The sequence below is a fragment of the Argopecten irradians genome, chromosome 5, assembly GCF_041381155.1.
Source record: "Argopecten irradians isolate NY chromosome 5, Ai_NY, whole genome shotgun sequence".
In the NCBI taxonomy this organism is placed as follows: domain Eukaryota; kingdom Metazoa; phylum Mollusca; class Bivalvia; order Pectinida; family Pectinidae; genus Argopecten; species Argopecten irradians.
In genome coordinates this window covers 37,165,329-37,193,271 of record NC_091138.1, presented here as the reverse complement: position 1 = coordinate 37,193,271, position 27,943 = coordinate 37,165,329, and the positions used below count along the sequence as shown (strand labels likewise).

The following is a 27,943-nucleotide window of genomic DNA, read 5'->3' as shown; positions in this document are numbered from 1 at the left end:
CCGTTCTGTAAATTATATTTCATTAAAACATCGGTCGGTCATTGTTTATTAAAGTCCTTTCCTACCACACTGTGTGTTGGTACCAAAGATTATGTAACAGTAGTCTTGTGTGATGGATCTGTGACATATCGTCGGCTTTGTTTTTTATTCAGTCCATCACAAGAATGATGACATACCCCATGCTGTTGTACTTGGTTAGCTATCTGACGTTATTGGACCTATGCTGGGGCTCGCCTGGCACTCCAACTAAGTCACTGGTATTGTAGAGTGAATGGGGAATGAGTGGATGACATATCTACATTTCTCAGCAGCAGTTTGATAGAAGGAGTGACGTTCTTCTCATTTTTGTTTTGTTATTGTTCATTCATGAATATTAGTTAGGAAATACACGTTATTTGATGTATATGGTCATACCGTCAAACAGATGCTAGTATAATACAAATGTTGATCAACAAATTAGATTTTTTCTACAAATCATGATATTTTTGCGACTATGTTGATAAATTATTAATATTAAAAGTACGGATGTTCAAAGTTCAACGGTATGACCATCGGTTAGGTACAAATATCTTGAGGATGTCCATTAACATATTATTAATGTATTACTTAGTTGTTGTATAAAATTCAAAACAATGTCATGTTCCCACAACGTAATAACTATCTTATTATTAAGGCTGTAAGAATCCCTAGTCAACCGACAACATGCAATACAACAGATGTTGCAGTCATCATGACGGATTGTTCTAAGAAAGGCCAAACAGTAATCAGTCATGGACACACGTGTAGAGTAATCAGCACCCAAGGAAACACAACCAGCGTAATCACATGTTGGAATGGCGTCTGGATAGGAGCAAAGGAAGGTATAGATATCTTTTTTTCTAGACATTGTTGTATGCAATTGAGAAACATACTTATTGAAAAAAAAACATCTCTATAAAATATTTTACACTCCATGGAATTGGTTTTATCACATGATAAATATTTACACCTACAGTATTGTTTTGATTACCAGTAGATTGAAGATTTTTGAGAACACACAAAAATTGTTCTAAATGCACGTGGATATATTTATATATATGTATGGCATATATATGTCATTTGAGGCAATTGGCAAACCAATTAAAAAGTTATACGATATTCGAAATCAACGATATATATGGATATATATTATATATAAAAAATATAAATCTCAACGATCTTCCTCTAGTACTTTCGCCATTTCTTGATGTCTCTTCAGGAATAAAAATGTTATATATATAAACCTTGTCTAAACTAATGCTAATGTGCAAAATGTTAGCATTAGTTTAGTTAAATATAATCATAAGGTAAATTTGGTAGAAGGGAATGATAAATGCATGTATATATTGCCGTCATATGCATTTAAAGTATCCCCAAAAGTTATAGTATATTGTATGACATCTATTCGGAATAGAAATAAATGAGCAATAAAACATAAAAAAAACCCCCCCCCCCCCCCCCCCCCTTTAGTATAAAAGATATGTATGTGTCTATAATTCTGTGATTGAAGTGCGCCTACATAAACGACAGGCAAATCAAAATGCTAACGCCCAAAGACAACCCGGCGACCTGATGTTACAAACAACAGTAATTGGTGCAGAGTTTGGTGCACCATTCGGTCCGGTTGGTGCAGCAATAGGAGCAGGCGTCGGAGCTGTTTTTGGATTGGTCTGTGAAATATTCTGCCATCATTGTGAGTATCAATTGTTCTGTCATCTCGTTTTGATGTACAACGTCACAAAGTATTGGAGTAATTATTATAGATAAATTAATTACGTTTTACATTACAATGTGTGTTTTAAATGTTTGATAACGTTTCTATTACAAAAGGTGGGTAGTATTTATCTGTCATTTAGGTAACTTTTATTGGAGAAAAAGACTCACCTTTGGTCGGATTCCGTTTATTCGCATTTGATGAAAGCATATTTGGTTGGCTGACTCTCACACACCGCTTCACTTACTCATTGCATTGAGAACGCATTTCTGACAAATATATATATTCTCTCTACAATTTATTTTTGAAATATATAATCTTTCTAGTTTTGTTAGTTATGATATGAAAAACAATTTTCATACTTTTACAGTTGTCCTTTTGCATATTTTTGTGGAATATCATTCTCGATCTTTAATGTTTATTTATAAAAATCACGTTTCATTTTTCTCGTAGTATCAGTAAAATGTTATAGAATGCTTAAGAAAACAATAATTGAAATAAATTTATATATCTTACAATGAAAAAAGGAAAATAAATGGTTCCAATTATGTTTTATTATATTAAGCCGACCCACCGCCTCCAAACCGTCCTCCTACCATCTCTTGGAATCATCCTAGTACTACTGTATACTTTGCTGATCCTGGGAAAACAACCAAGGTCGTACAGTGGGACGCACCAACAGCATCAGATCCTGAGGACCATACTGTGAAGTAAGATCAATCATTGGATTACTGTAAATGTCTATGTATAGTACTATTCTTATTTTAGCGCTTCATGCACTAAAATATGATTGATCTAATACCATTCCGTATATTATTTACAGTATATACAATGATTGATCTAATACTATTCTGTATAAATACAATGATCTTATAGTATTCTGTATATTATTAACAGTATATACAAGGATTAATCTAATACTATTCCGTATATTATATACAGTATATGCAATGATTGATTTAATAGTATTCTCTATATTATTTACAATATATACAATGATTGATCTAATACTATTCCGTATATTATTTACAGTATATACAAGGATTGATCTAATACTATTCCGTATATTATTTACAGTATATACAAGGATTGATCTAATACTATTCCGTATATTATTTACAGTATATACAAGGATTGATCTAATACTATTCCGTATATTATATACAGTATATACAATGATTGATTTAATAGTATTCTGTATAAATACAATGATTGACATAATACTATTCTGTATATTATTTACAGTATATACAAGGATTGATCTAATACTATTCCGTATATTATATACAGTATATACAAGGATTGATATAATACTATTCTGTATATTATTAACAGTATATACAAGGATTGATCTAATACTATTCTGTATATTATTTACAGTATATACAAGGATTGATCTAATACTATTCCGTATATTATTTACAGTATATACAAGGATTGATCTAATACTATCCCGTATATTATTAACATTATATACAAGGGTTGATCTAATACTATTCCGTATATTATTTACAGTATATACAAGGATTGATCTAATACTATTCCGTATATTATTAACAGTATATACAAGGATTGATCTAATACTATCCCGTATATTATTAACATTATATACAAGGATTGATCTAATACTATTCCGTATATTATTTACAGTATATACAAGGATTGATCTAATACTATTCCGTATATTATTAACAGTATATACAAGGATTGATCTAATACTATTCCGTATATTATTTACAGTATATACAAGGATTGATCTAATAATATTCCGTATATTATTTACAGTATATACAAGGATTGATCTAATACTATTCCGTATATTATTTACAGTATATGCAATGATTGATTTAATAGTATTCTGTATAAATACAATGATGTAATAGTATTCTGTATATTATTAACAGTATATACAAGGATTGATCTAATACTATTTCGTATATTATTTACAGTATATACAAGGATTGATCTAATACTATTCCGTATATTATTTACAGTATATACAAGGATTGATCTAATACTATTCCGTATATTATTTACAGTATATACAAGGATTGATCTAATACTATTTCGTATATTATTAACATTATATACAAGGATTGATCTAATACTATTCCGTATATTATTTACAGTATATACAAGGATTGATCTAATACTATTCCGTATATTATTTACAGTAAATGCAATGATTGATTTAATAGTATTCTGTATAAATACAATGATCTAATAGTATTCTGTATATCATTAACAGTATATACAAGGATTAATCTAATACTATTCCGTATATTATATACAGTATATGCAATGATTGATTTAATAGTATTCTGTATAAATACAATGATCTATAGTATTCTGTATATTATTTACAGTATATACAAGGATTGATCTAATACTATTCCGTATATTTATATACAGTATATACAATGATTGATTTAATAGTATTCTGTATAAATACAATGATTGATCTTATACTATTCCGTATATTATATACAGTATATACAAGGATTGATCTAATACTATTCTGTATATTATTTACAGTGTATACGATGATTATGCGAACTCATCGTTTCGCTAACCTGTAAAAGATAGTTTTGTATTGAAGAAATGCATATATAAAATGTTTCTGTTTTTATTGTGAACGCGTTCAATATTCATTTTAAGAAATAGGAACCATAATACATTGTAAAATCAAAAATTAAAATCAACTGTTTCATTCCCTACTAAACATTTTGACGAATCTACTTCCAGAGTCATGCTCGTCTCCGGTAAAGCCCCTGGAAGAGCCTTCAGTCGGGGAAGTCATACCATCACATATCAAGCACGAGATAGTGGAGGACTTATTGATTCCAAATACTATAGCTTCGAAGTGCTAGGTATCATCATATAAAATAAAATATTCTATAAATATGGCATTTATGTAAAAAAAAAAAAAAAAAAAAAAAAATCTTCCCATAAACGCCTAATTCCTTCAATTTAATATTTGGTTTGATTTTGTTTCAGTTCATGTGTGCAAAACACCACTTCAATGGCCAGGACACGGTTTTATACAATGTGGAAACCCTGAAAGAATAGCAGGATCCAATTGTACCTATAGCTGTTTCGAAGGGTTCCGATTGAACGGCGATGCGCACAGGAAGTGTAAGATTGACGGTTCTTTCTCCGGCCAGGCTGCCCAATGCAAAGGTAATAAAGCATAGGTATCATGGATACACATAAATGAATTAAACTTCGATAATTGGATAAATAAAATAGTGAAATTCCTAAAAGTGATTTTATGAAATTATTGTGTTTTCGGTAATCATTTATATTGTGGCTTTCCTGTGTAGTTAAAGTCACCGTCATTATCAAAGGTTGCCTTTTCAATCGTTTGTCATCTGCAGTTTCGGTTTCGAGGTTAAAAATACCTAAAATGACATTCTACTGATTTGAAAATTCATGCGTGAAGAGTGCGGTTAATATTAATAAAGGAATATGGTATATGAATATTGCACTGACAATGCATTTTCACACTGAAGTCAATTCTATCAAAGTAAATTACTTTTCTACCTTTTTACTGCGACTTTGATGTATCAAAATAACAGATATTAAACAGAATCTTGCATCGGCTATAAATAAGGCTTAAATTAGATAGAAGTTACGGCGACAACAATTAAATGAATAATGCGAAGAATAGAAAGGGGAACAACTCGTTCTATTGCATAGTGACCAAAAATAAAAATGAATTTGAAATGGTGTTTTTGTCAATAGTTTTTGTTACACGTTGTTTGATTTATCTTACCTTAGTCATTTTTTAACCTTTTCAATATCAGCTGTTACATGTCCAAGAAATGCGCCAAACATACATCCTAGCCATGGAAATTACACGTGTACAGACTCGACATTTGAGTATAATGATGTTTGTGCCACGCGTTGTAACAAGGGGTACAGTCTTCCTTCTGATAGTTTCAAGATGGCGAAGTGTACCAGCAAGGGTACTTGGTCAGCAACTTTACCGCCGTGTCAGGGTAAGTATCATATCCAATCACTGTCTCATTAAATGTATGTAATATTTTACTTATCTTAGCTTGAACTATAATTTGTAGTCGACGATAAGAGCACAAAATCACACGATATAAAAACCCGGCACGATGTATTTTAACTTTGAATATAACACCATTTTAACACATTGTAAGGTATATTATTTTTAGCATGAATTGTTTACAAGATGTTAATTACATACATGTTTATAATCTTAATATCATGAAAAAATTCCAATCGAGGCACCATGCCATAAAAAAAACCCGCGAAGTTCTTACTAGATTCTACCTGTTTCTTGAAGCAATAGTAGTAATGACCTATTTTCTCATATGACCACCCATTCTACGCATTAATGCAATATAATTTTAATTGTAATTTCCAAACATTTTATTGCCAAAATGTGAAATGTCAAAAGGATTGGACATCGGGCATAATCTATCATAGTCCTTCCCATATACAGGTGCTACAACAACAAAAAAAAAACATTGTTTGACGCATATATGCATGGTAGGGTTTTTGAAGGTAAGTGGAGGTAACTCCTTGATGAAGAAAAATATTTCAATTGTTTTTTTATTTACTGTAACTCTTTAAAGTCAACTTAAATAATAATATTACAAGTTCTATCCACCCAACAAATACTGGCTATCAATTACGTTATAAACATATTAGCCATTCACGTAAGGGAATCAAGAACCATTTATCACCAAATAGACATATATTCGATAGGTGGTAAGTTTTCCTACGCATGATGGTGATCTAATTGTGAACGGGTGAAAAATAACAGTAACACCAAATCTGAGATGGCGCTAAGTTTGTATTTTAAGAAGAGGTAATTATTAATGACAGAGGTGGTAAAAATCTATGATAAGAAGTAAAACTAGATGGTGTCGAATTTGCCGACTTGTTTTAAAATTTTCTTATTTACCGACTTTTGTAAAATTCGTATTCGCAAAGTAATCAAATATAGATATTGATTTTTCGCGTGTACACGTTAAAAATAGCTCAGAAGTCTCCGGACTGTTCCGATCTATTTGTGTATTGCCGATATTGGCCACGTGGTACGACTCGGGATTTTCCTATCTATACTGGTATCGCACATTGTAGGTTTTATAACAATTTGTTAACGTGAAAACTGCAGGAAATACTATTTTAATTGAAAGGTTCCTAATATTTTCTTTTTACCCTATGTTTCTAGCTCAAGTGCACTTAACTGACTTTAAATTTCAGTGATACAACAAAAGTTATACAGAGCAGCTGATCGATATGGATAAGCATTTCATAAACAAAGTATAAGCATCATGGTTAGATATCCCATAGCTTTAGTTTTGATATCCAAAGACTTAAAAAGGACAAAATAAAACAAGTCCCGATCTCGTATGATAAGTCTCATATGAAGAGAAAGTGATAATACATCATTTATGTCAAATGTAAACGAAATGTATGAAGGTGACAACAAACATTTTTTTATTCAAATACTATGGGGGTATCCAAACTGGAATGATTTCTTTGTTTTCATACTAAATCTGATTGTTTATTTTTTTCCTTTCATACCTCTATGAAACGAAAATTGATAATGGTGCGTTAAGAGACATTGACGTTGTATATTGATTTGAAAAAAAAAAGATACTTTGATAAATCAATGGAATCGTATATCAAAATTTGATTCGTTTTGTTATCTAAAGTAATATCATAAAATAATTGATGTCACTGTCTTTTAATTTCATATGGGTTGGAACAAATATTGTTTGCAAACTTGAGATATTACACTTCGCGGATTCACATAGCTTGCATTTTATATGACAAGATACTTTGATATGAAGTACAGTTGTACCGATATTGTTGTAGATGCTGAACCTCCGGAAATAACAGACTGCCCAACCACTATCAATGCCTACGCAGATAGGGGTCAAACTTATGCGAGCGTGACTTGGACCGTTCCGTCAGGAAAAGACAACTCTGGTGGGATAGTAACTATGAGACAAACTGTCGGAAAGTCTAGCGGAAGTCACTTTGATATTGGGATCAATGAAATTCGATATGTAGCTACAGACCCGACAGGGAACAAATCTCCGGAATGTATATTTTTTGTCATCGTTGAATGTAAGTACTTTAAAATATCCTGTTTATTTAACTTTTTGAAAATAATATTCTAGTCGGGCAAAGAAAGGCCAAAGTCGGTAAAAATGGTGTTGATATATTCAGTATGAAATCTTATGAAATAGAAAAATAAAATTCCCCATTAAAATTGCTCTGTATGCGAGAAAAATTAATTAATATTATAGGAATACTAAAACGTCCTCGCGGATGGCTATGTCCATGTTGACATTCCTACGCAGTCTCCCTTTAAGAATTAATTTTAGTACTGTGTTAAATTTACGTCGGGCCTTTCCATACTTCCATGGTTAAAACTGGACAACGTAAGCAGAACTTGACCGTCGTTTTGATATATAGTGGCATTTGAAAGGCCAATGAACGCATTTAAACTGTCCGACTATTCGCTTTAATTTCAGAAAATGTTACTTACACCTTGCAATTCACCAAGTGTATATACATTGTTTATATTTATATACGTCCTTAGTTTTAATGACGAGGCCGACAAGGATAGAACAGTATATTGATCTAACACTTGTTTGTCTTTCGCATATATTTGTTTAAGGTAACATACATTCAATAGTGCTGTTAAATTGTTTTTGTCCAAACGACTTACCATATATTTACGATAAGACGCGCTTTCATTATATTAAATAGTGATTCCTTTACACGCATGAATAAACCAATAGCACATTTGTAACTACATCTGTATAAAAATATATAGAAAGGTATCAAGTTCATCAACTATTATAATTTTATGGGTCTTTTGCCCCTCCTGTGTATTATGGATATATTTTCTATTTTGTTGTATAAAAATACAAACTGCACGTTCTCTCGTGATCGAATCCACTTTATAAAAACGGCACATTTTCTCGTGATCGAATCCACTTTATTATTGGAACCAATGATGAAACTAAATAGAGACACTATCTTTACCCATCCTCGATATTAAAAGATTTTTTTTGTCGCTATATCCACCCCTTAAATATGGCATAGTAAAACTGAAGGCCCTGCATGCGACACCAGATGTGACCGGTTGTTTGGTATAATTACCATACTTAACCCCAAACATTCTTCGTAATATATACCATAATTTCATATTTTATCCCTGTCCTTCTTTTTGTCTTTATTGCATTACGTATGTTTGTGTTGCCTTTTTCTTTATAATAATTTCATTGAGGTTCTTTCCAACCCTTAACATTTCACTAAATATTAATTGGTAATCGCTAACATTACACTACAGTGTTGCAGTGCGGACCTCCTGTTATACATAATCCTTACGTGGTCATTACTTGTCCTAACGGATACACCTTCGGGTCGAGCTGTACAGTGTCATGTAGAGGGAGCTACCCTCTGATAGGGAATGACAAGATGTACTGTGACAGGAATTCAACCAACCCAAAGTTAACATACTGGAACTGGGGAAGTTCAACACCCTACTGTAAACGTAAATTGATTTTCCTTTTCTGTTTGTACTCAACTAAATAATCATGATTGCGTGTTATCTCCATTTCTTTCTTTGCTGTAGTTAATTATAATAATTCACTGAAAAATTTACATGATATGTATTGATCTTTCTACAGTGGGTACAGAAATACAGTAGTGGTTGAGACTACTATAATTATGAACTTCATTTATTCTGTATTCGACCACGGAATCTGCAATTCTGAGCCGCGACAACAAAGGTATAAAATCGTATCGAGGTAGAAGTGTTCCTCGGCTGATCAGGAAAAGCAGCTCAATATTTTGAGACTCAAAAAAGAAGACTCAGATAAATTCTGATATGTAAGAAATGTATGATAAATATGTGTATTTTGTATGATTTAGAAAACAAATGCCCCTTGCTGACAGCCCCTGCACATGGAGCCTTGACCTGCGATAAATGGACGTATGGATTTCAGTGTATGTTACACTGTAATGACCATTATGATATTCCGGCTGGTGCTGGAGGAGGAAGTGTCGCTAGATTTACCGGACAGTTCTCCTGTTCTACAAGTTCCGGGAAATGGAGCCCTGTGGATACAGTACCAGATTGTTCAGGTAATTGTTCCTTTATACACCGGGATCTGAACAAGCTGCTAAAATCTCTCTTGCATAATTATAATTTGTAAAAAATGCTCACACCTTTCTTCATTTAAACAAATTCCATATATTTAAGAATTAAATGTATCCTTAGATAAAAATCTCTTGATTTTCAAGATATTTTTTTATATTGGCAAATATCAACCATTGTGTATGTTTCCATTTCAGTGCGGCGAAATCCAAAGAATTTTGTCTTACCGGGTGAAGTCTACTATTACTCTGGATCGTGCAGTGATAAAGCAACACAGGATACAATCAAGGCACATTTCATTCAGGAGATGCAGCAATTACAAACAGATCCTGGACATCAGGGAATATGTCCGAACGCAAACGACTGTAACGTCCAAAACGTGGAAGTATTATGTGGCACAACTCGTCGACGACGAGGAGCTATGTACGCTAGAAGATATCGCAGAGCTCAGCCATCAACCATCTTGCTGACATTTGAAATACAACTTCAATGGAGGAAAATCGGAAATTCTAGTTCAGACAACTACCAAAGCTTTGATAATCTTGCAAAAAAACTTGGTTCAATGATCCAAGCCAAAGCCAGCTCAGGATCATTTGATGTTGCTAATTCTTCAGTAGATACATCGTCCCTTCAGTTTGGGCAATTAGGAATAGAATGCGAACAAGGCAGATACCCACGTCTCTCTACGGGAACTTGCGGTAATCTTGTATTGCTATAAGAAATCAATTGATTTTATTAAAAACATTATAACTGTTGTCACATCGTATAAATGATACCATATAGTGCTAGGAATAAATCCTAAAATTCCAAAGTTATCAATAGACTATTTCCCACTCCTAAAACCCTTAACCATTGTACGCTTAAAAAGCAAAAGAGATGGTAATATTGAATTTGAGAGAATAATAGACACATTACTTTATAGTTCAAAATCAGAACGCACGATATAGTTGTACCAATGCAAGTACATGTACAATGGCATACTGTTTTGCTTTATAAACAGCATCTTGTCCGTTGGGATCCATCTACGATGCTACTACAAGACAGTGTACCCTCTGTCCAAAAGGAATGTACCGTGACGACGATAATGATGTTACCTGTTCACGGTGTCCTCCAGGGACATCAACACATACCAACGGAACGACCAACGCAACAGAGTGTACACGTGGGTATACGTAGTTATACACTTTATTTTAATTTAAAATACCCTATAGCTGATAATTATATTTAATATAATAGCGAAATGTTTGACGGAATTAATGATATGGTTGAATTCTATATACCTTAAAAGCCAGACCAAGAAAATTTAAAAAGTTTAATTTTCTCTTTTTAATGAAAGTTGCGGTAATTCTGACCCGGCTAAATGATCAGCAGTATAATTGCGGTACAGTGTATATTAAAATCACTATTGATTTGTTATGCAGAATATTTCAAAAGGATTAATATACTGATGTTAACTTACTTTTAGGGTTTTTAGACAGCGAAACCGTATAAACAACATGTCCAATAATTCGTGAAATGATCTTTGTTTACAGCGATATGCAAGAAGGGGTTTTATTCTCTTGATGGTGTCGAACCATGTGCCCCGTGTTCACGTCTTGAATACGGTCCAAACTTAATGGCAACAAAATGTGAAAAATGTGAAAGAGGCCTGATGACAAACTCGTCGGCAAGCACACAGCCTTCAGACTGCTTAGGTTGGTTAAGTTTTAAAATTAACTAATACAGAGGAAATGTAAATATTCATTAACAATACAATATTCTACGTTGGTGTAATCTGAATTTTGTATAAAGCGATCGTATAGTTCTTATTTAATCATTTGCTTCTCTATAAGAAGAAAGATTAATAAAATGTTTCATGACTCTGCCTAGCAGTACATATCTATCAGAATACAAGTAATTTCGCTAGTCAGCGTGACCATAAATTTGTTCCGAAGGTTTAGATATCCTGATCTTCAAAAAGACCCATAATTATTTTCTTTCATACTTGAAAGTATGGAATTTGAGTAGAAGGATTTTTACCCCGGTCATCACTGGACCATTATGTGTCAAAATAGATGGCGTCATCTTTATTCTGCATGTAATGGTGCCATGTAATTGTTAGATATGACTTTCCCGTTTACTTGACAGGGTTATCCCGCCGTTACTATGGAAGAGATTAAGAAATTGATTAGGAAATAACCCGTTAAATGCAAAAAATACCTTCAAAATGCAAAATATACCTTCAAAATGACTCTTGTGTTAGAAGAGTCAGTCTCGGATTAAAAAAAAAAATTCAAAAGTGAAAAATATGCTTTCTGTTTGTTTTTTTTTCTGAAAAGTAATGATCTATAGGCAACGATGATATGAATTTGGAAATACAGATTGAAATTAAAGTTCAAAATATCAATTTTGATAAAGAATAGGTAAAGAAAATAGAATTTTAAGATTTTTCGATGCAGAATGCAACTTATTTTAAAACGGCTTAGGGCTACTCTTGTGGTAGTTTGAGTGGAAGGACCTAATATTTTTTGCTCTATTTTGTGTTATATGAGAACCTAAATTTTAGTTATAGAACGCGATGACTGAATTTCGTTTAGCGGTTTTAATACAGCATTTCAAAACTTCGTGGTTTATGGGAAATCCTTTAGTTGGTTGGTTTCTAATAATATTATAATCTCATATGGGTCTATCAGGTTGACAGAAATTTCTAAAACCGAAGTATTTTTCTACCTTTTTTTAGAAATAGATTTGTGTTTAATACCGATAAAATTCACATCACCAAAATTGTCTTTGGGTTGGTCAACACAAGGCTTGTCGAGGGTTGGACAATCAAAATCTTTCTAGAGACACCTTCGAAACAATAATTGCACATATGTCGTAGCGGAAGCGTGCATGTATAACGACATTTTTGTGATGTTTTGACCGCGGAACAAATTGTGAAGGAAGGGAGAACACGGTTTTCCATAAAACGAATATCCGTAATATGTACCAGGTCTACTATGCTTTCCGGCCGGGTACGAAATGGTCTCTATGTATGCTAGTTGAGCACTGCTGCAGATAATCACTCGGGCAGACATTTCTACGCTTTTTATATGTTTCTAATTATTTCATGCTTATAGATGCATTTTCCTTTGAAAAGACCACTATATTTATACGTAACGAAAATAATATCTGACAGAGACTTAAATCTTGTATACGTTGCTTTGTAAGTAAGGGATATAAAAGTTGCTCAATAACATGCATACAAAAGTGTAAAGCTCCTTTAACAGACATAGGCACTAAAGATGGCATAATTATCTGTCGAGAATTCTTTTGAGCTACAACATTGTTAGGTTTCCCTAACCTTGAGATAATCATATGATGTATTTGAAACATTTTACTAAGTACGTGGCCTATAATCATTCATCTGCTTACTTCATTTTAACAACTTACAGCCTTTGATGTTGCTATTCCGGGCGGTACTTTGCTGACAACAGTGGGCAGTCTTAAAAACGACATCACAAGCTTCACTTTGGCGTCATGGGTTAAACTTCCAAAGGTCGGTGATGTGAATCTACATGTATCCATCGGTACAGCAGCGCAAAAACTGATGATTGACTTTGGACAACAGGTCAATATATCTTTACAAAGGTATGGAAAATATTCTGTTTAGTAAGCAATTTTGTTAGGAGGCATCAACATCTATACAATTTAAATTTGTGATGTGTTTTTACCATGTTTTTATTATTATTATTACCATGAAACAACATTTGTATTTTTGTTTTATTTTGATTTACCTGATAAGTTTTGCGCAATGAGTATATGATCGCTTTATATTGCAAAGTGCATAATATATACTCTGAATGGACGCATATAATCTAAATAAATGCCAAAAAGCTTCAATAAACATTATGTGGTTAAAACCTAGTACGAACATTATGTGGTTAAAACCTAGTACGAAATTAATTTTTAATCCCGGGTCTAAAGTTTAATAAAGTGTTGATAAAATGAGAGGCCTGGTTCCACTGGCGTTTAGGAAGATTTGCGAATACATTGCGCACAAAATTGGTTGATATTCGCTGAACATACGCAAAATTCGTAAATCCGCACACGTCTGCAATTATCCGCAATGGCGTGTTTTTCTGTTCCGAGGATTTTTGAATTGCACAAAATTTTGATTGCGAAAATCATTCTTATTAGATACGTTATTCGTATGCAATATATACTCAATACATGCTTATTATATGCGCTGTATATCCGCTGTTATTCGTTGATATTCGCAATTGACATGGTTTTGCGGCTTTATAGCGAACTGGGACAGTGAGTAGAACGAATATACCTATCACATGTACCTATCACATTTACATCACGAATTAAAATAATATTTAGCGAATGCATCTTGAGTTTTGCGTTTGTATTGCGTCTGTTTTGCATTTGATTTGAGAATACTTTGCGAATGTATACAAAGGTGTCGCGTAAACCACAACTACTCTATAAATCTTGGCAAAAATTTCCAGTCCGTCGAGAAGCACAGGCGTAATAATGGGTCCTCGGCAATAATACCAATGCAGCATAACAATGGTATCCAACAACATATCAATCAACTTGTTCAAGTCATGAAAGTGTTTAAAAGATAGAAAAGAGAAAAGTAAGAAAGGCATGCACTACATGCGCAATACAAGCATTCTTTCCGCTACGTCTGCGCAATGCATTATTAATAGATTCGTAATATTTCCGTAACAATCGCAAAATTTCCAATCTGTTTCCTCAATATATGCGTTATATATTCGTTATTGTTTGTTTCGTATCCTCATTGTTGGATAATCTTACCAATTGTACCCCTTACGGGAGAGCATCCGTTATCGTATTCGCTTTTATTCGTGAAATATCCGCATTTGTTCGTAATATATTCGCAGATTGTTATTAATATCCGTATTCTATACTTGAAAATTTGTTATTTTCAGCCAATTATATTGCGGATAATTATACAATTATTTTGTTTTTTGGATTCTGTAGTTAGGTGTTGTTAGTATGCTTGCTTTCACTTAGCTTTCACTTGATTAATCACTTGATTACAGTTCATCAAAGACGACTGGTGTTATGATAAAAAGAGGAATCTGGCAACATGTAGCGGTGGTGTGGAATTCAGCGGCTACTGTATTAAAGGTCTACGTCCAAGGCACTGAGCAATTCACGACACACCTTACGACTGTAACCGTCGGGGCAATAACGGCACCATCGGGAGCAGATTTAGCTCTGTCATGTGACGGTCCAACATCCACTGGTAAGCTTACCGTGCGTTCCATTTGCAGATTCGTACCAGTTGTGCTAACTTGATACGACACAGCCAAATGGAACGCGTTTGGAATTTTCCATGATGGCGGCACCTATATGAAAGTTACGCTTCGAATAAAAAAGCCAAGAATCTTCGTTGTTAACAATAAAATTGATATAAAAGTAATACCTAAATAGTTTCGGCATACATTGAAATAAATAATTCATGTAATTCTATCGAATATAAATATCCCCTGTCTTGTTTTCAACAAAGAAATCATTTCGATTACAAATGAAAAATCTCGAGTCCGCCATCTTGGATCCAAGTGGTACGCTTCTGAAAACGAACCACTTGTACCGGTACATATCTGCTGGTACGGTGCGTTCCATTTGAGATACAGCAGATTCGTATCGATACAACTGGTACGAATCTGCAAATAGAATAAAATGTTTATCAAATCCATGTACGCTTCAACATATCCATATATGTTACCAGATATTCGCATTCTACATATTTATAGCTCATAAATTGTGTGCTCAACTAAAGTACTCGTGAGGGAAAGAGAACAAATATAATTTCAGTGCTTATGAAATATTGTCTTAAATTTATTTATCGTGTTACAATGTGCCATAAAAACAACCTTATATGTCATTAATAATTTGTGCATTGAAATCAACATCGATTTGTTTTACCAGATGTGCATGGATTTAAAAAAATATCTTTGCAATAATTTACAGTTGGACACATATCCGGATTTTTACTGAAAGCTTCCGTTTTGTCGATTACTGATATAAAGACATTGACGACAACCTGCTACAACACAGAAATAGGAGAGTTTGAGATGAGCCATCTCCTGGAGACGGAAGTTGATGGTCTTGATCTCATTTCGCCAAGTTCATGTGACGGTATGTGTGCATAGTGTTATAACTTAAGTAGGTAAATGTTGCATGTCGGCAACTATACCGTAAAGTGTTTTTTTACCAATTTCAGTACTAAAACATATAGTGAGTTTATATATGTAGCAAAACCTCAATTTCCCAGGTAGTTTTGATATGTGTAAACATAAAAATATTTCTTTTCACTATTTCAAAACAAAAATTTCACGATTTTGCTTTGAATATTTTTAATTCCCAAATTGTCTTCTCCGTTATAGAAACCAATGTAGCGCGAATGTTATACCTAAGTTCCCTATTCGAAAAAATGGGGCCTCGGTGGGTAAATGGTAAAAGATGTCCAGCCATATTACCAAAAGCCCTCCACCTCTTGGTTGCGAGTTCAAATCCCATGTGGGGCAGTTTGCCCAGGTACTGACCGCTGGTACAGAGGACTTGCCTCCAACAACTAACCTGGCGCGTCCTTAAATCATCCTGACTGTTGATAGGACGTTCAAACTAATAAAACAAAACTAAATATGTGTAAACGCAAATATTATAGCGACACAGCTGTATTAAAGCACTTTACAGTATAGTTAATAACTAATATTATTTAATCTAGTTTTGTAGATATTTTATGAAGTAAATTATTATTTTCCTTTCTGGTTATGTATTATCTGTTCATGTCATACATCCATGACAAGGCAAAATTTGTTAGATTACGATACTAATAGAATAATGATACGATAAATCGTTTTAGTTTCATCTGTATTTCTTATTTGACATTAAAGCAAAAGACGACTGTGATCCCGACCCATGCAACGGCCATATATGTATAGATGGAATGAAGACTTTCACCTGTCATTGTACTAACGGTTATACCGGGGATAAGTGTCAGGTACCACCCGACTACTGTAGGAACCACAAGTGTGAAAACGGCGCCACCTGTCACAACATGCACGCTAATTACACGTGCTCGTGTTCCGCTGGCTTCAAGGGACAATTTTGCGAGTCCAAGATAGGTATTTGTGATTTCAATTAAAGCAAATGTAAATTATGCATTAACATACCACAGAGAGTTTCTTCATTGTATTCCTTATAACAGCACACAGAAGAGAATCCTGTATGATATGATTGACCACTGTCAATGCACGTGGTGTTTCATGACAATATAACTATATATAGTAATCAATTTACACTGTTACAATCCCATAGATAATGTTCATATTTATTTCCTTTATATCGCAAATCCTCTTGATATAATAAAGACACTCAGAAATCGTATTTTTCAGTTGATGGTAAATTTGGTCCGTGGGGAGAATGGTCGCAATGTTCAAAATCATGTGCTGGAGGTCAAATGATGAGGATACGGGAGTGTGACAGTCCAGCTCCAGATCCTGACGGTAAACCATGTATAGGACATGCAACGGAAACAGACGCATGCAATACGAATGCGTGCCCAGGTATGGATTGATTTTAGCTACATTTGTAACACGCAATTTACATACTGACAAGTCAAGTATAGCGCAAACAATTGCTTAAATATATCGCTGTTATTGATTGTGTTTAACGGAGAAGTTATCGCCACTCCATTTCCATAAGATTATGATTTATTACGGATTAGCTCATATATGTTCTTTTTGATAAAAAAGAAGATACCTACTAGAATCCTAGTTAGAAACTGTTTTATCGGGTCACCATAGCGGTCTTTTTATTTCAGCATTGATGTAACTATCTTTTTCAATTTCATTGGGGTATGCAAAAACAATTGTTTGCTAACTGTGACATTCCGCTACGTTGTATGCAAACCAATTTTGTTTCATACCCCGATAAAAATTTTTAAAAATTGTGACATAAATGGTTTTTAAAGTGCCGCGTAGAGCGAAGTTCAACTAACCATAACGCGTGTGTGAGCATGGAGATTCCAATACATTCCCCTGCCCCTTGAACTTTGAAATCGTGTCCCGCGGGAAAAGACTCGCGCCTGCATGTAGGCAGCTAAGTTTTAATTCTCGTTATCGACACGAGGAAATTTGAAATCTTTTGTATAGACGAAACGTGTCATCGGGATACGCTTTGGAAGTACTGTAGTTTTAGTTAACTACACATAGACAAGATTGACGCAGTAAACTGATAAAAAAGATATACTCCGTGTGTTTTCAAGGGCTTGATACTGTCAGCAGTGACGTCACGAAATCTTACGCCAAATATAACGGCACATATTCCCGCGCATTTTTGATAACATGGCATGTTGCCAATTTTTCTGCCTTTGATAGAAACAAGATTGAATGGAAGTTGACCTATTCCAGTTGGATTATTTCGAATTCTTTCTTTCTATTGATAATCTGTGTATGTCAATAAAATATATATACATAGTTAATCTCGTAGAAAAACTATAGACACAGATAAAGTTATGAGGTTATAATCTGTATTTAAATGTAGCTGCCCTCTTCCGCGGCTTAAATTCATATTGATAAGTTTTTTTAGACTATTTGATAACATGAAATACGTTTTTTAATAATCGATTGCGTTGGTTTTTCAAGGAATTTGATTTCCAAATCGAATATGCAACGTCAACGCTTTGTCACGATAACGTCGGGTTTTCGCGCCATTTTTGGATTTGTTTTCATAGTGGTATAAAAACAATAGATCAATCAGAAGCCAGATTTAGTGACAAAGAACAATTCATTATTCTTTATACTTATTCTTAATTTAATAATCAGGCCTGAGCTTTGTGGCAGTTTTGTAATGCTGCCATTCGACAAAAGCGTCAGAAGAATGTATTATAACCAGCATCATCTCTTTATTTCCCAAAGTTTGTCCACCAACGCCACACTCCTACGGATCTCGCATGTCGTGTAATAGCTCTGACGACATGATTACCTGTAAAGCCAGCTGTCGGGATGGTATGTGGTTTACACCGGGATTTACTCCCCTTGATGTGTATAAATGTGGCAAAGAAACCGCCTACCAATGGAACGGAAAACCACCATCCTGTTCACGTAAGTATAATGATTAGATATGTTTAATGTAGAGTTGAAATTTATTAAAATGCTTAAAGGAACATTAACAATGTCGTGAAAGTATGATCAGTTATTATTGATTTGTGAGAGCCCTCCTACGTGAGGACGACAGATGTCAGGCACATGCGATTTATTAAATACATCTAATTGTTCTGCTGAAAAAATAAATAAAATGTAACAATAGGAAACATACAAGAAAATAGATCATTTTAGGTAGGTCTGTAGTTTTAGAGTATAGAGTGTACATGTAACGTAGAAATATTGTTCCTTCGTTACGGTATTTAGTCCCCTGTCGATGAAACCCGAGGAGACTATAATGTTTGGCCCTGTCTGTTTGTCTGTCCGTATTTGGTTTCCAGATGATAACTTGAGAACGAAAGGATGGATTGTGATCAGACTTCACACATTAGTAGCATATAACAAAATACAACCTGGGACTAAATATGATGTCAAAAGGTCAACTACAAAGGTCACTCCTACAAAAAATAGATCGTTTCACAAAATGATAGTTTCCATACGATAAGTTGAGAGAACATCAAACGAATTGATTGATTTTTATCAAATTTCACACAATGATAGCATTTGCGAAATACAATTGAGAATTGAATTTGGGGTCAATATATTTGTTTTCTAGGCGTGTACAGTCCGGCACAGTTGGAAACCTCAACTACACTACAATATAGTTCAGCAACATCATGCCAGGATCCGGAAAAGTTCAAAGATGCGCTGTTGCAGAAGTCAAAAGAAAAGCTTCAATGCTCTAATAACAAAACCTGTGACATATCGGTCAGCATTGAAGGTAAACAAATATTACCAATATTAACTATGTCAAGTACAGATCAGGTCAAAATGTAGTATGTTTTTTTACAATTGTCACTGCGTAAACTCAATTTTAAGCCTTATTATATGTTTACATGTTATCACCAAAATAACTGTTTTTCTAAACAGGTTGGCAGTTTGGTAGATGAAGAAAATTCGATAAAAAGATTGACTTATTTGGGTGTGTCATTAATTTGTTTAACTTCCTATTAAGAGCCGGGGCTGGGGTCATTTAACGACCTTCCAGGCTTAGAAGGCGAAGCCGTTTTATCATCACTGGTGATACTTTTTCCCTCAGGTTGTTCCAGTGATCGGTCGAAACGCTCTTTAAGTGGGGTAAAAGCTGTCATCACCCTTCGAGTACCACTTGTAAAGGGGGACAATCTAAATATGGAAGACATTGCAAAGACAAGCACAGGTACGCCTTCCATCGTTAATTGATTAATAAAACATGAAATGATACTCTTGTTTTGCTGTAGAACAGAAATGATGAAACTGTTTACTGTTAGAGAATTAGATATCACTAATACCGATGTTGTTTTGCAATTGATTTCGCGATACATACAAGATAAAATGATGTTGAATGCAAATAAGTATATGTTTCCTGTCAATCGATTTGTTGAGAAAGTTTTATCGGTTTTAGTGAGTCCGGCGATGTTGAAGCTCCTACAGTCTGTTGCTGACCTAGAACGATCGGTCCAACAATTAAACACATCCCAGGACATACTTCAGTTTAACGTGGATGGCAGAACATACAACGTCCTCACTGTAATATCCACCAGCAGTGTCGGCTGTGACAAGGGCAAGGTCAGATTGGAGGCTATATGTGGTAAGTAGGTCACGAATTGACTTAATTTTACTCCTTTCTTCTACTGTAATTACGCCATTCCTTAGCTCAATTTGACCCGTTTTCAGTATGGTAAGTAGGTAAAGCATTATTTTAATTTAGCCGCATTTTCTTATAAAACTCAGTATGAATAATTTATTGTTTTAGGATACAAGAACTTCTTGCTTAAATGATTTAAAATGCAGCTTTAAACATGGGAAAACAGCATATGCTTAGTGGACAGATGATACCATTCATTGAATATGACCTAATTTATGCACGTGACCTAGCCAATGCGACCCTAGGATGTAATGATATTAAGCAGGTCATGTCAAGATCCACATGCAGTACTAAACCTCAATTTCATGCTATCAAATCTTTCAAAAATCTTAAATTTCAACAAAAGAATTCAAGTGTTTAATGCTTAAATAGAGCAAATGATTAACAAGGTCACTGTGACCTACATTTTTCTGAACTGAACTTCACAAACCCAATACTCACAGTCAATAACTGCAATCAAATATTATCTCTATTGTAGTATTAAATCAATTTGGACTTAAACAATGAAATTTGAATTGTCATCCTTTGACCTATGACCTCTGAGATTACCACGAGCCCAGAAATAATCGGATATTATGAATAGACGATATGAAGCTGACCCTAATGTATCTTCATGCAAAATATTTTGCTTATCACTGAGTGGCCGTTAAACGGCCCAAAGAAATACCAATTTTTTACCAATTGAATATGGTTATTTATGTGATATAAAAAGGATTAACGACATAAAAATCCTTATATATATGTGGTTATTTGTATTGTACCGCTCTACAATTTTCGAATAATTTTCAGCAAGTTATGATCTTTTATATATTTTCTTGGTTTAATGGCATTGGTAATTCTTTGTAGTCGACTGTCCCCATGGGACATACGGTTCTGGCAGGGATACATGCCTTCCCTGTCCGTACGGAGAGTACCAAGACCAATCAGGAGCAGAAACCTGCAAACAATGCCCCAAAGGGCTGTCGACGGCCTTCATAGGGTCTTCGGCACAAAGCGATTGTTCAGGTTAGCAATATTATTGTTCCTATACAAATACATATTTAATTACTCAGAAAGAAGAAAGAGTAAAATTAAACAAAAACCTGAAACCAAGAAACACATTTCAAATTTGAATAAAAAAAAAAAATAAATAAGGAAAGAAAATCGGAAGGAAATAAAGAAAGAAGAAATAGCGAAATGAATTGAGTAAGAAAGAAAAAAATGCTTCTTGATGATAAACTTGCTATATGAAGGTGATCATAAAACATGCAACAACGTCAAACAGACAGACGCAAAAACAAAGAAAGGCTTACTTACATGTGTTTTATCTACTTATTTAATTACTCAATTAAGATGATATATACATGTTTTACACTCAACATTAACCCACGGGTAACCTGTAATTAAGATGGTAATTATACTGTCATATTCTGACATTTTATGTCCAAAACGCTTTTGTTAACATTTATTGTTTTACTGCTTTCACTTTCCATTACATTTTATTTATACATTTTTCCTGACTTCAGTTGCCGTTCCTGTGGAAGATGAACCAACCTCTGACGGTAAAAACCTTTTATGGTTACATGTTAAATACTACATAGTGTATTGCAATGCATTTATAAAATTCCCAATAAGTGATGCCATGTAAATAGCAATGAATAATTTCCATACGTTCAATTTCTGTAATATTTACATGTGTTCCAAATAGGATATCCATGTATGGGTACTTCTCCTGAAGAGTTTTCCAGTAAATCATTCACTTTCATTATAACAATTTTACAATATTTTTTGTGGTTTTTTATTTAGTATAACATACATGAGTGTTTTATTTCTTAATCAGACAATGGCGATAATAGGAATCTGGGCGTTATCATTGGCTGTACAGTTGGCGCGGTGATGCTGTGCGCAGTTGTTTTGGGAGTCTGTATCCGTAACCATCTAAGGTAAGAATTTCGAATATCTACAATAAAAATACACAGTGTAATAAGATGAAACTACATCGATGACGTGACTTACCAGTCAGAATTTTAAAAAAGATTTTATTATCAGTAATAGTACAATACCGTAAAATAACTTTCAGCGTATTTCATCGTGAAATCAATCATTGCGAGAATTATTTTAGTCTCTAACTTGCGAAATTAAATCGTTAAGAATAACATCTACTTTGTAATGACTGTATATCATGTATATGTATATACAAATATGTTTGCCATCTTACCTCAGGGTTGTTTCTATAGGTAATTTAAAAAGGTAATTTTACATATCGTATAAACTGCATTTGGTAAATGTATTAGTTGATACATGTTATATACTATCAGAATATAATAGAGAGTTCAAGGGCAGCAAGGTTAATGAATTTTCAAATTAGCAAATCATTTTTACTGAAGTTCATTAACATTGTAAAACATATAAATGAATTATGATATTTTTTTCTAAATAAATCATCATAATTATGTCAAGTATGATAACTAAGCAATGTTAAAATTGTAACTAAGAGGCAATAAAGCCTCCTTGTTGCAACTATATTGCATTAAGATGATAATTAAACTACATTAAGGTTTAAGCCCCTGTTTAAACTAGTGATTTTTGGTACATCTATATATCACTTCTTAGGTTACTTTAACACAACATAGTTGCTAAAATATGACTATTAACCCGTCCTAACCTTAGTTATTACTGTTGATTCGTAGTCCACAGGGTTCGGTACATATTTCTGTTTCCATATTACAATGCCATTAAATTCATTAGTGTTTATATGAGCGTTTGTTTGACTGTATTCGACTTTACGAAAGCTACACATCGAATCCTTTTTGATATTGTCATGCCAATGGTGGCTATGGAGACTATATATAAGAGATAAATATCTATATCTATCAATGATATTCTCATGTCATGTATTGGAGTATCGTTGTCATTTTTCAATTAATGTTGGGTAGACTAAAGGAGATGCATCGCCTTTTCTATTAGACGCAGAATATTTTTCATAATATGACAGGGCAGTTATTCATCCTTTTGGACAGAAACAACATACAACAACGGAATATTAATCACTGAATACAGGGATTTGAAATGTTCGATAACAAAATTATAACTGACAACACAGAATTAAATTATTTATCGTGATTGCAGATCCAGGGCAAGGAAATCAAAGATGGGAAGTTTTGCTAGCATGAATATGGTCCAAAGTGCGAAACCACCCAAGAATACGTATCTAGCCTGAGAACAACATGATAATGACGTTCGTCAACAGTGTTAGACAAAACACACTATATGATAATTATTTAAACTGTGACATATTTATAATAATTATTGCCATAAATACCAATACAACAAAACAAATATACATTTTCTGTGTGAAATAATTTATAACCTTCTATTTATTTTTTTAAAACTTCGGCTACATTAAATATTAATGTATAGTCTATTCTTATACGTATGTATACAGGTATAATGTGTATATATTTATGCTAAGTCGTTTGGTATTGTTCTGTGTGCTTTCCCTGTGACGTGCACAGTCTTTCTGTGATATCAACAATATATATATATTAAATCGTGTCTGTGATTATATTTTACTTCCGTTCTTTTTATCTTATTGCAACATTGAACAGTATCAAGTATGTTTTGCGTTTCTCCTTTTTCTTTTTGAACCAAGTTTATATAATAGCGTATAGTTGGCTATTTTTGCGAGCCAACCTTTTGGACTCTTGAAGTACACAATCTCAGTTGATCATAATATCTCGATTTGGCTTTGATTCAATGGATCAAATATCTCAACGAAGACGATAGCCCTCAAAATCGAGAATATATATTGTAGAAGGCTATACGCCTATACTATATTCTTGAATCTATAGTGTTATTTGTGTGTTATTGTATTATTGATTAGTTTGGCTAATGTAATGGGGATATATCACTTAAAATGGGCTGACAGTTATAGTGATTTGTCAATGATGAAATAAAATCTTCATCTATACGAAACACCGGTTTGTAGCATGACATGTCTTAATGTGTATAGGCACGAGAACACACGTCCAAAATGCAATATCAATATACCTCACACATGCCGGAGTCAATTATAAATGTAAGTGGATAATCAATATGAAGATAATATTATAGTTATACAAAGTTACTTTATTTAGAAGTATATAGAAATTCAACTTTCACTTTAAACTGAAATACTGAATTATAAAACCTGTTTCTTATATGTATCTCATATAGGAAATAAACATTATGATAACATTATACTTAATCAGATGAATTTCATGTTTTAACTTTTCAAAACTATACCGAAGATAACATCTACCACGTAAGGCTGTTACACAATTACACAAAAGATAATGATTTATTACCATACAGCACCCCGTGATACTGGGAATGTCCACATACATATCTTCATCCCACCTAAGACAAGAATCGTGTATTCCTTTTTTGTTAACATAACGTCACGTTATATCCAAGAAATAGTTGTATTAAGTTAGTAGAAATTCTATTAGGTTTGGTTGATAGAGTTATCGTTCTTTGCACTAACGTAATCAGCAACAAGGTGGTGGTCAGGTAACGCTTCTCGACAATAGCGCTTAGAGAGATGAAAACAAAACATGTGAATGATAATGTTGATGACCTCTTTCAAAAGCAAAACGACATCGGCAAGACTTACCTAGGAGTATTTAACAGAAATGGATCATTGCAATGCATTCGAGTCATATAATTAATGAAGTGAAGTTCTGAGTCATTTCGGTTTCTATATATAATGTATTTTGCATTTATTTAATTGAAAGGGCATTCGACAGGATAAACTCATTTCACAGTTTGTTAGCGACCTAATACGGAAAATAGTGAGTCTAAAATAAACATGTATCAGGCTTTATTAGCCCTTGCAAATTGCCTATTAGATTGGGGTTTTTTATTTAAAAAAAACCCTGTCAAGTGACTTGTAACTTGTTATTATATGATTTAAAGGCCAAGAGAAGTCGTTGATAATACATTTATGAATTTACTATACTTTCAGAAAAAAGGATTTGATATGATCATTTTACCGACATTTTATAAAACTAAGCCCTCTGCTTTAAACACTAGTTTATACTGTTTTGGTAGTGGTAAAACGTTTTAATAATCCCGAATAACAGTAATAAGGACAACTACCTTGTTTTATAACCCAATCCTAAACACTTATTTAGATTAGATTTTAATTAAGGATTAACTTGAATAGATTTTTATGTTATGAAGATATAACACAACAGGACATAACCGCGAAGCCGTTTACGACACTCAGGTTTTTATTTATATATCTCCATAATATAACAAATCTATTCAAATTAATCCTAATAATTCAATTTACTAAAGATAATCTCTTCTATATTCAAAATTTATTTTGGCTATGAAATCATTACTCCGTCATCTCAGCCAATCAGAAGCAACGTTACAAACGGCGACGCCATTGATTTCATTTATGGGCTGATAAAGTAAATTGTAGGCCAATGAAAATGCTTGTAACAAGCAAAATTGAATTATTTAAGAATAAATTGATACCCACATCCATTTACATACAATAAGACTTGTGTGTATTATATGTATTGACCTAGATAAAGATCTGTTTACTATCTTCATGATCCATTTATTTAATCATACATTTTTTAAAAAGTTACAAAAAATCTTAGTAATGCAATCAAGCATCCCACAGAAAGATCGTTCTTGTTCGTTATATTGGAATGTTGTGGATTTTGGACTCCCATATCAAATTAACTAAAACTTGTTTTCTAAGGTTGTTACATTCAAGCTAGTTAATACATGTATAACCAATAAATTATGCAAAACCAGGTTAAAAATATAAATATCATAAACCATTAAGAACAACAAATTCAATTTGGCCTTCGAAAAATATCAAAATTAACATATAATAAGTATAACATTTTTATCTGATAACTATTTTGGAAATGAATGTATCATCGGTAAGCATTACCCTTTACAGTTGCTATATCTTTCAACTGATAACGTTGCCAAGTATATTGTACATTAAAATGAGTAAAGAAACGGTTTTATCGAAGTACTGAATCAAATGTTTTAGTGACATTTTGATGGTTCAATGTTTTATCGCCTCATAACATCTTTGTGCATCTCAATTATATTCAAACTGGTTACGAAACAAAGGTATTCCTACTATATTAAATAATAACTGAATATCTGTCTTGAAAGTTTGTCCAGTTGCTCTGTATGTAGGGCATAATAATTGTACCTGCTGTCCCTTCATTATCGTAAATGGCGACTTAATTTTGGTATCTTTTTTTTTCTTCCCAACATCGCTGCCTAACTTTTGTCAGAGTTGAACTCTCGCCCCATTTTGGGAATACATCCCCTGGCGGAGCCTCACATTATTCAAAAATGTCGCAGTGTCTGGTCAGCACAAAGGGAATGGGGACGACTGTTTGCCCGTTGTCATTTTACTGTGACCGCGTGGGCTGTAATTAATAAATTAATTAATTTCCCTACTTAGAGGTGTGACAACGAAATCACAACCCGAGGGGTAATTCATGAACGTCTAATCCGAGGCATGCCGAGGTAGGGAATGATTCTTTTTCTCCCATATACCAAAGAAAAAGAAGAGATAATATCCTAAAAAGAAGCGTTTATTTTCACCGCGATATGAACATGGTTCCGTCGTCTGCACGTCAATATTGATGACGTCGTTGACAATGCAAGCCACGGACACATCGCATGAAGTCATGACGTAACGTAATCAGTCATACCCTAGGGGTCGACTGAGAAATCTCCCACGGCTAAAACGGTGATAAATCGGTGAATGGTGGGAGAAATTTGGTATCATTTGGCATGCTTCAGAAGTGTTACAAAGGGGGCAAACGTAATTCACTAATACATATATAAGGAGACACTACACCATGTATATACCGTAGCCTCCCAAGGCATTCGGAGCACACTCAACACTTCGTATAATGGAGGCCGTCCTCAAATGACTTTAGCTGTAAATACGACGTTTTCAATTTTCTAATCACGTTTGTCCTGTAAACGATTCAGCTTAATTTCTCTATCAATATGGTATATCTTGGTAGACTTTTTGCTTGATTCTGAACTGTTTCTTACATATTGAAGCATGCAAAACATCGTTATTACATGTTATACCTTCAAATATTTAGGCAATACACTATGTTTATATTTAAATAAAAAGTTATTCTTGTTTTTTATAAAAAAAAAAATCAATTTCAAGAAGTGTGTATTTTCATTTTATGATA

At 33.5% G+C, this 27,943-nt stretch overlaps 1 protein-coding gene across 1 annotated transcript; it reads left to right on the top strand.

The window, feature by feature from the left end:
- The first annotated feature begins 155 nt into the window (after positions 1 to 155).
- On the top strand, positions 156 to 24,321 carry LOC138323718 (sushi, von Willebrand factor type A, EGF and pentraxin domain-containing protein 1-like). Its single transcript, XM_069268518.1, has 26 exons — positions 156 to 257; positions 674 to 860; positions 1,529 to 1,711; positions 2,298 to 2,442; positions 4,478 to 4,602; positions 4,730 to 4,912; positions 5,539 to 5,733; positions 7,592 to 7,846; positions 9,081 to 9,284; positions 9,665 to 9,877; positions 10,088 to 10,588; positions 10,891 to 11,052; positions 11,423 to 11,584; positions 13,304 to 13,499; positions 14,927 to 15,132; positions 15,861 to 16,028; positions 16,787 to 17,017; positions 17,288 to 17,458; positions 18,812 to 18,997; positions 19,653 to 19,817; positions 20,136 to 20,255; positions 20,481 to 20,666; positions 21,570 to 21,728; positions 22,229 to 22,264; positions 22,543 to 22,645; positions 23,832 to 24,321. The coding sequence occupies exons 1-26, from the start codon at positions 165 to 167 to the stop codon at positions 23,920 to 23,922; spliced, it is 4,626 nt and encodes a 1,541-aa protein (XP_069124619.1). The 5' UTR covers positions 156 to 164; the 3' UTR covers positions 23,923 to 24,321.
- The last annotated feature ends 3,622 nt before the right edge of the window (positions 24,322 to 27,943 follow it).

Excerpts from the sequence above, each read along its gene's own strand:
- LOC138323718 (XM_069268518.1), top strand. The coding sequence starts at position 165 with ATGATGACATACCCCATGCTGTTGTACTTGGTTAGCTATCTGACGTTA. Across the intron at positions 7,847-9,080 it reads ATTTTTTGTCATCGTTGAAT|TGTTGCAGTGCGGACCTCCT; the intron begins GTAAGTACTTTA and ends ATTACACTACAG. Across the intron at positions 17,018-17,287 it reads ATTTTGCGAGTCCAAGATAG|TTGATGGTAAATTTGGTCCG; the intron begins GTATTTGTGATT and ends CGTATTTTTCAG.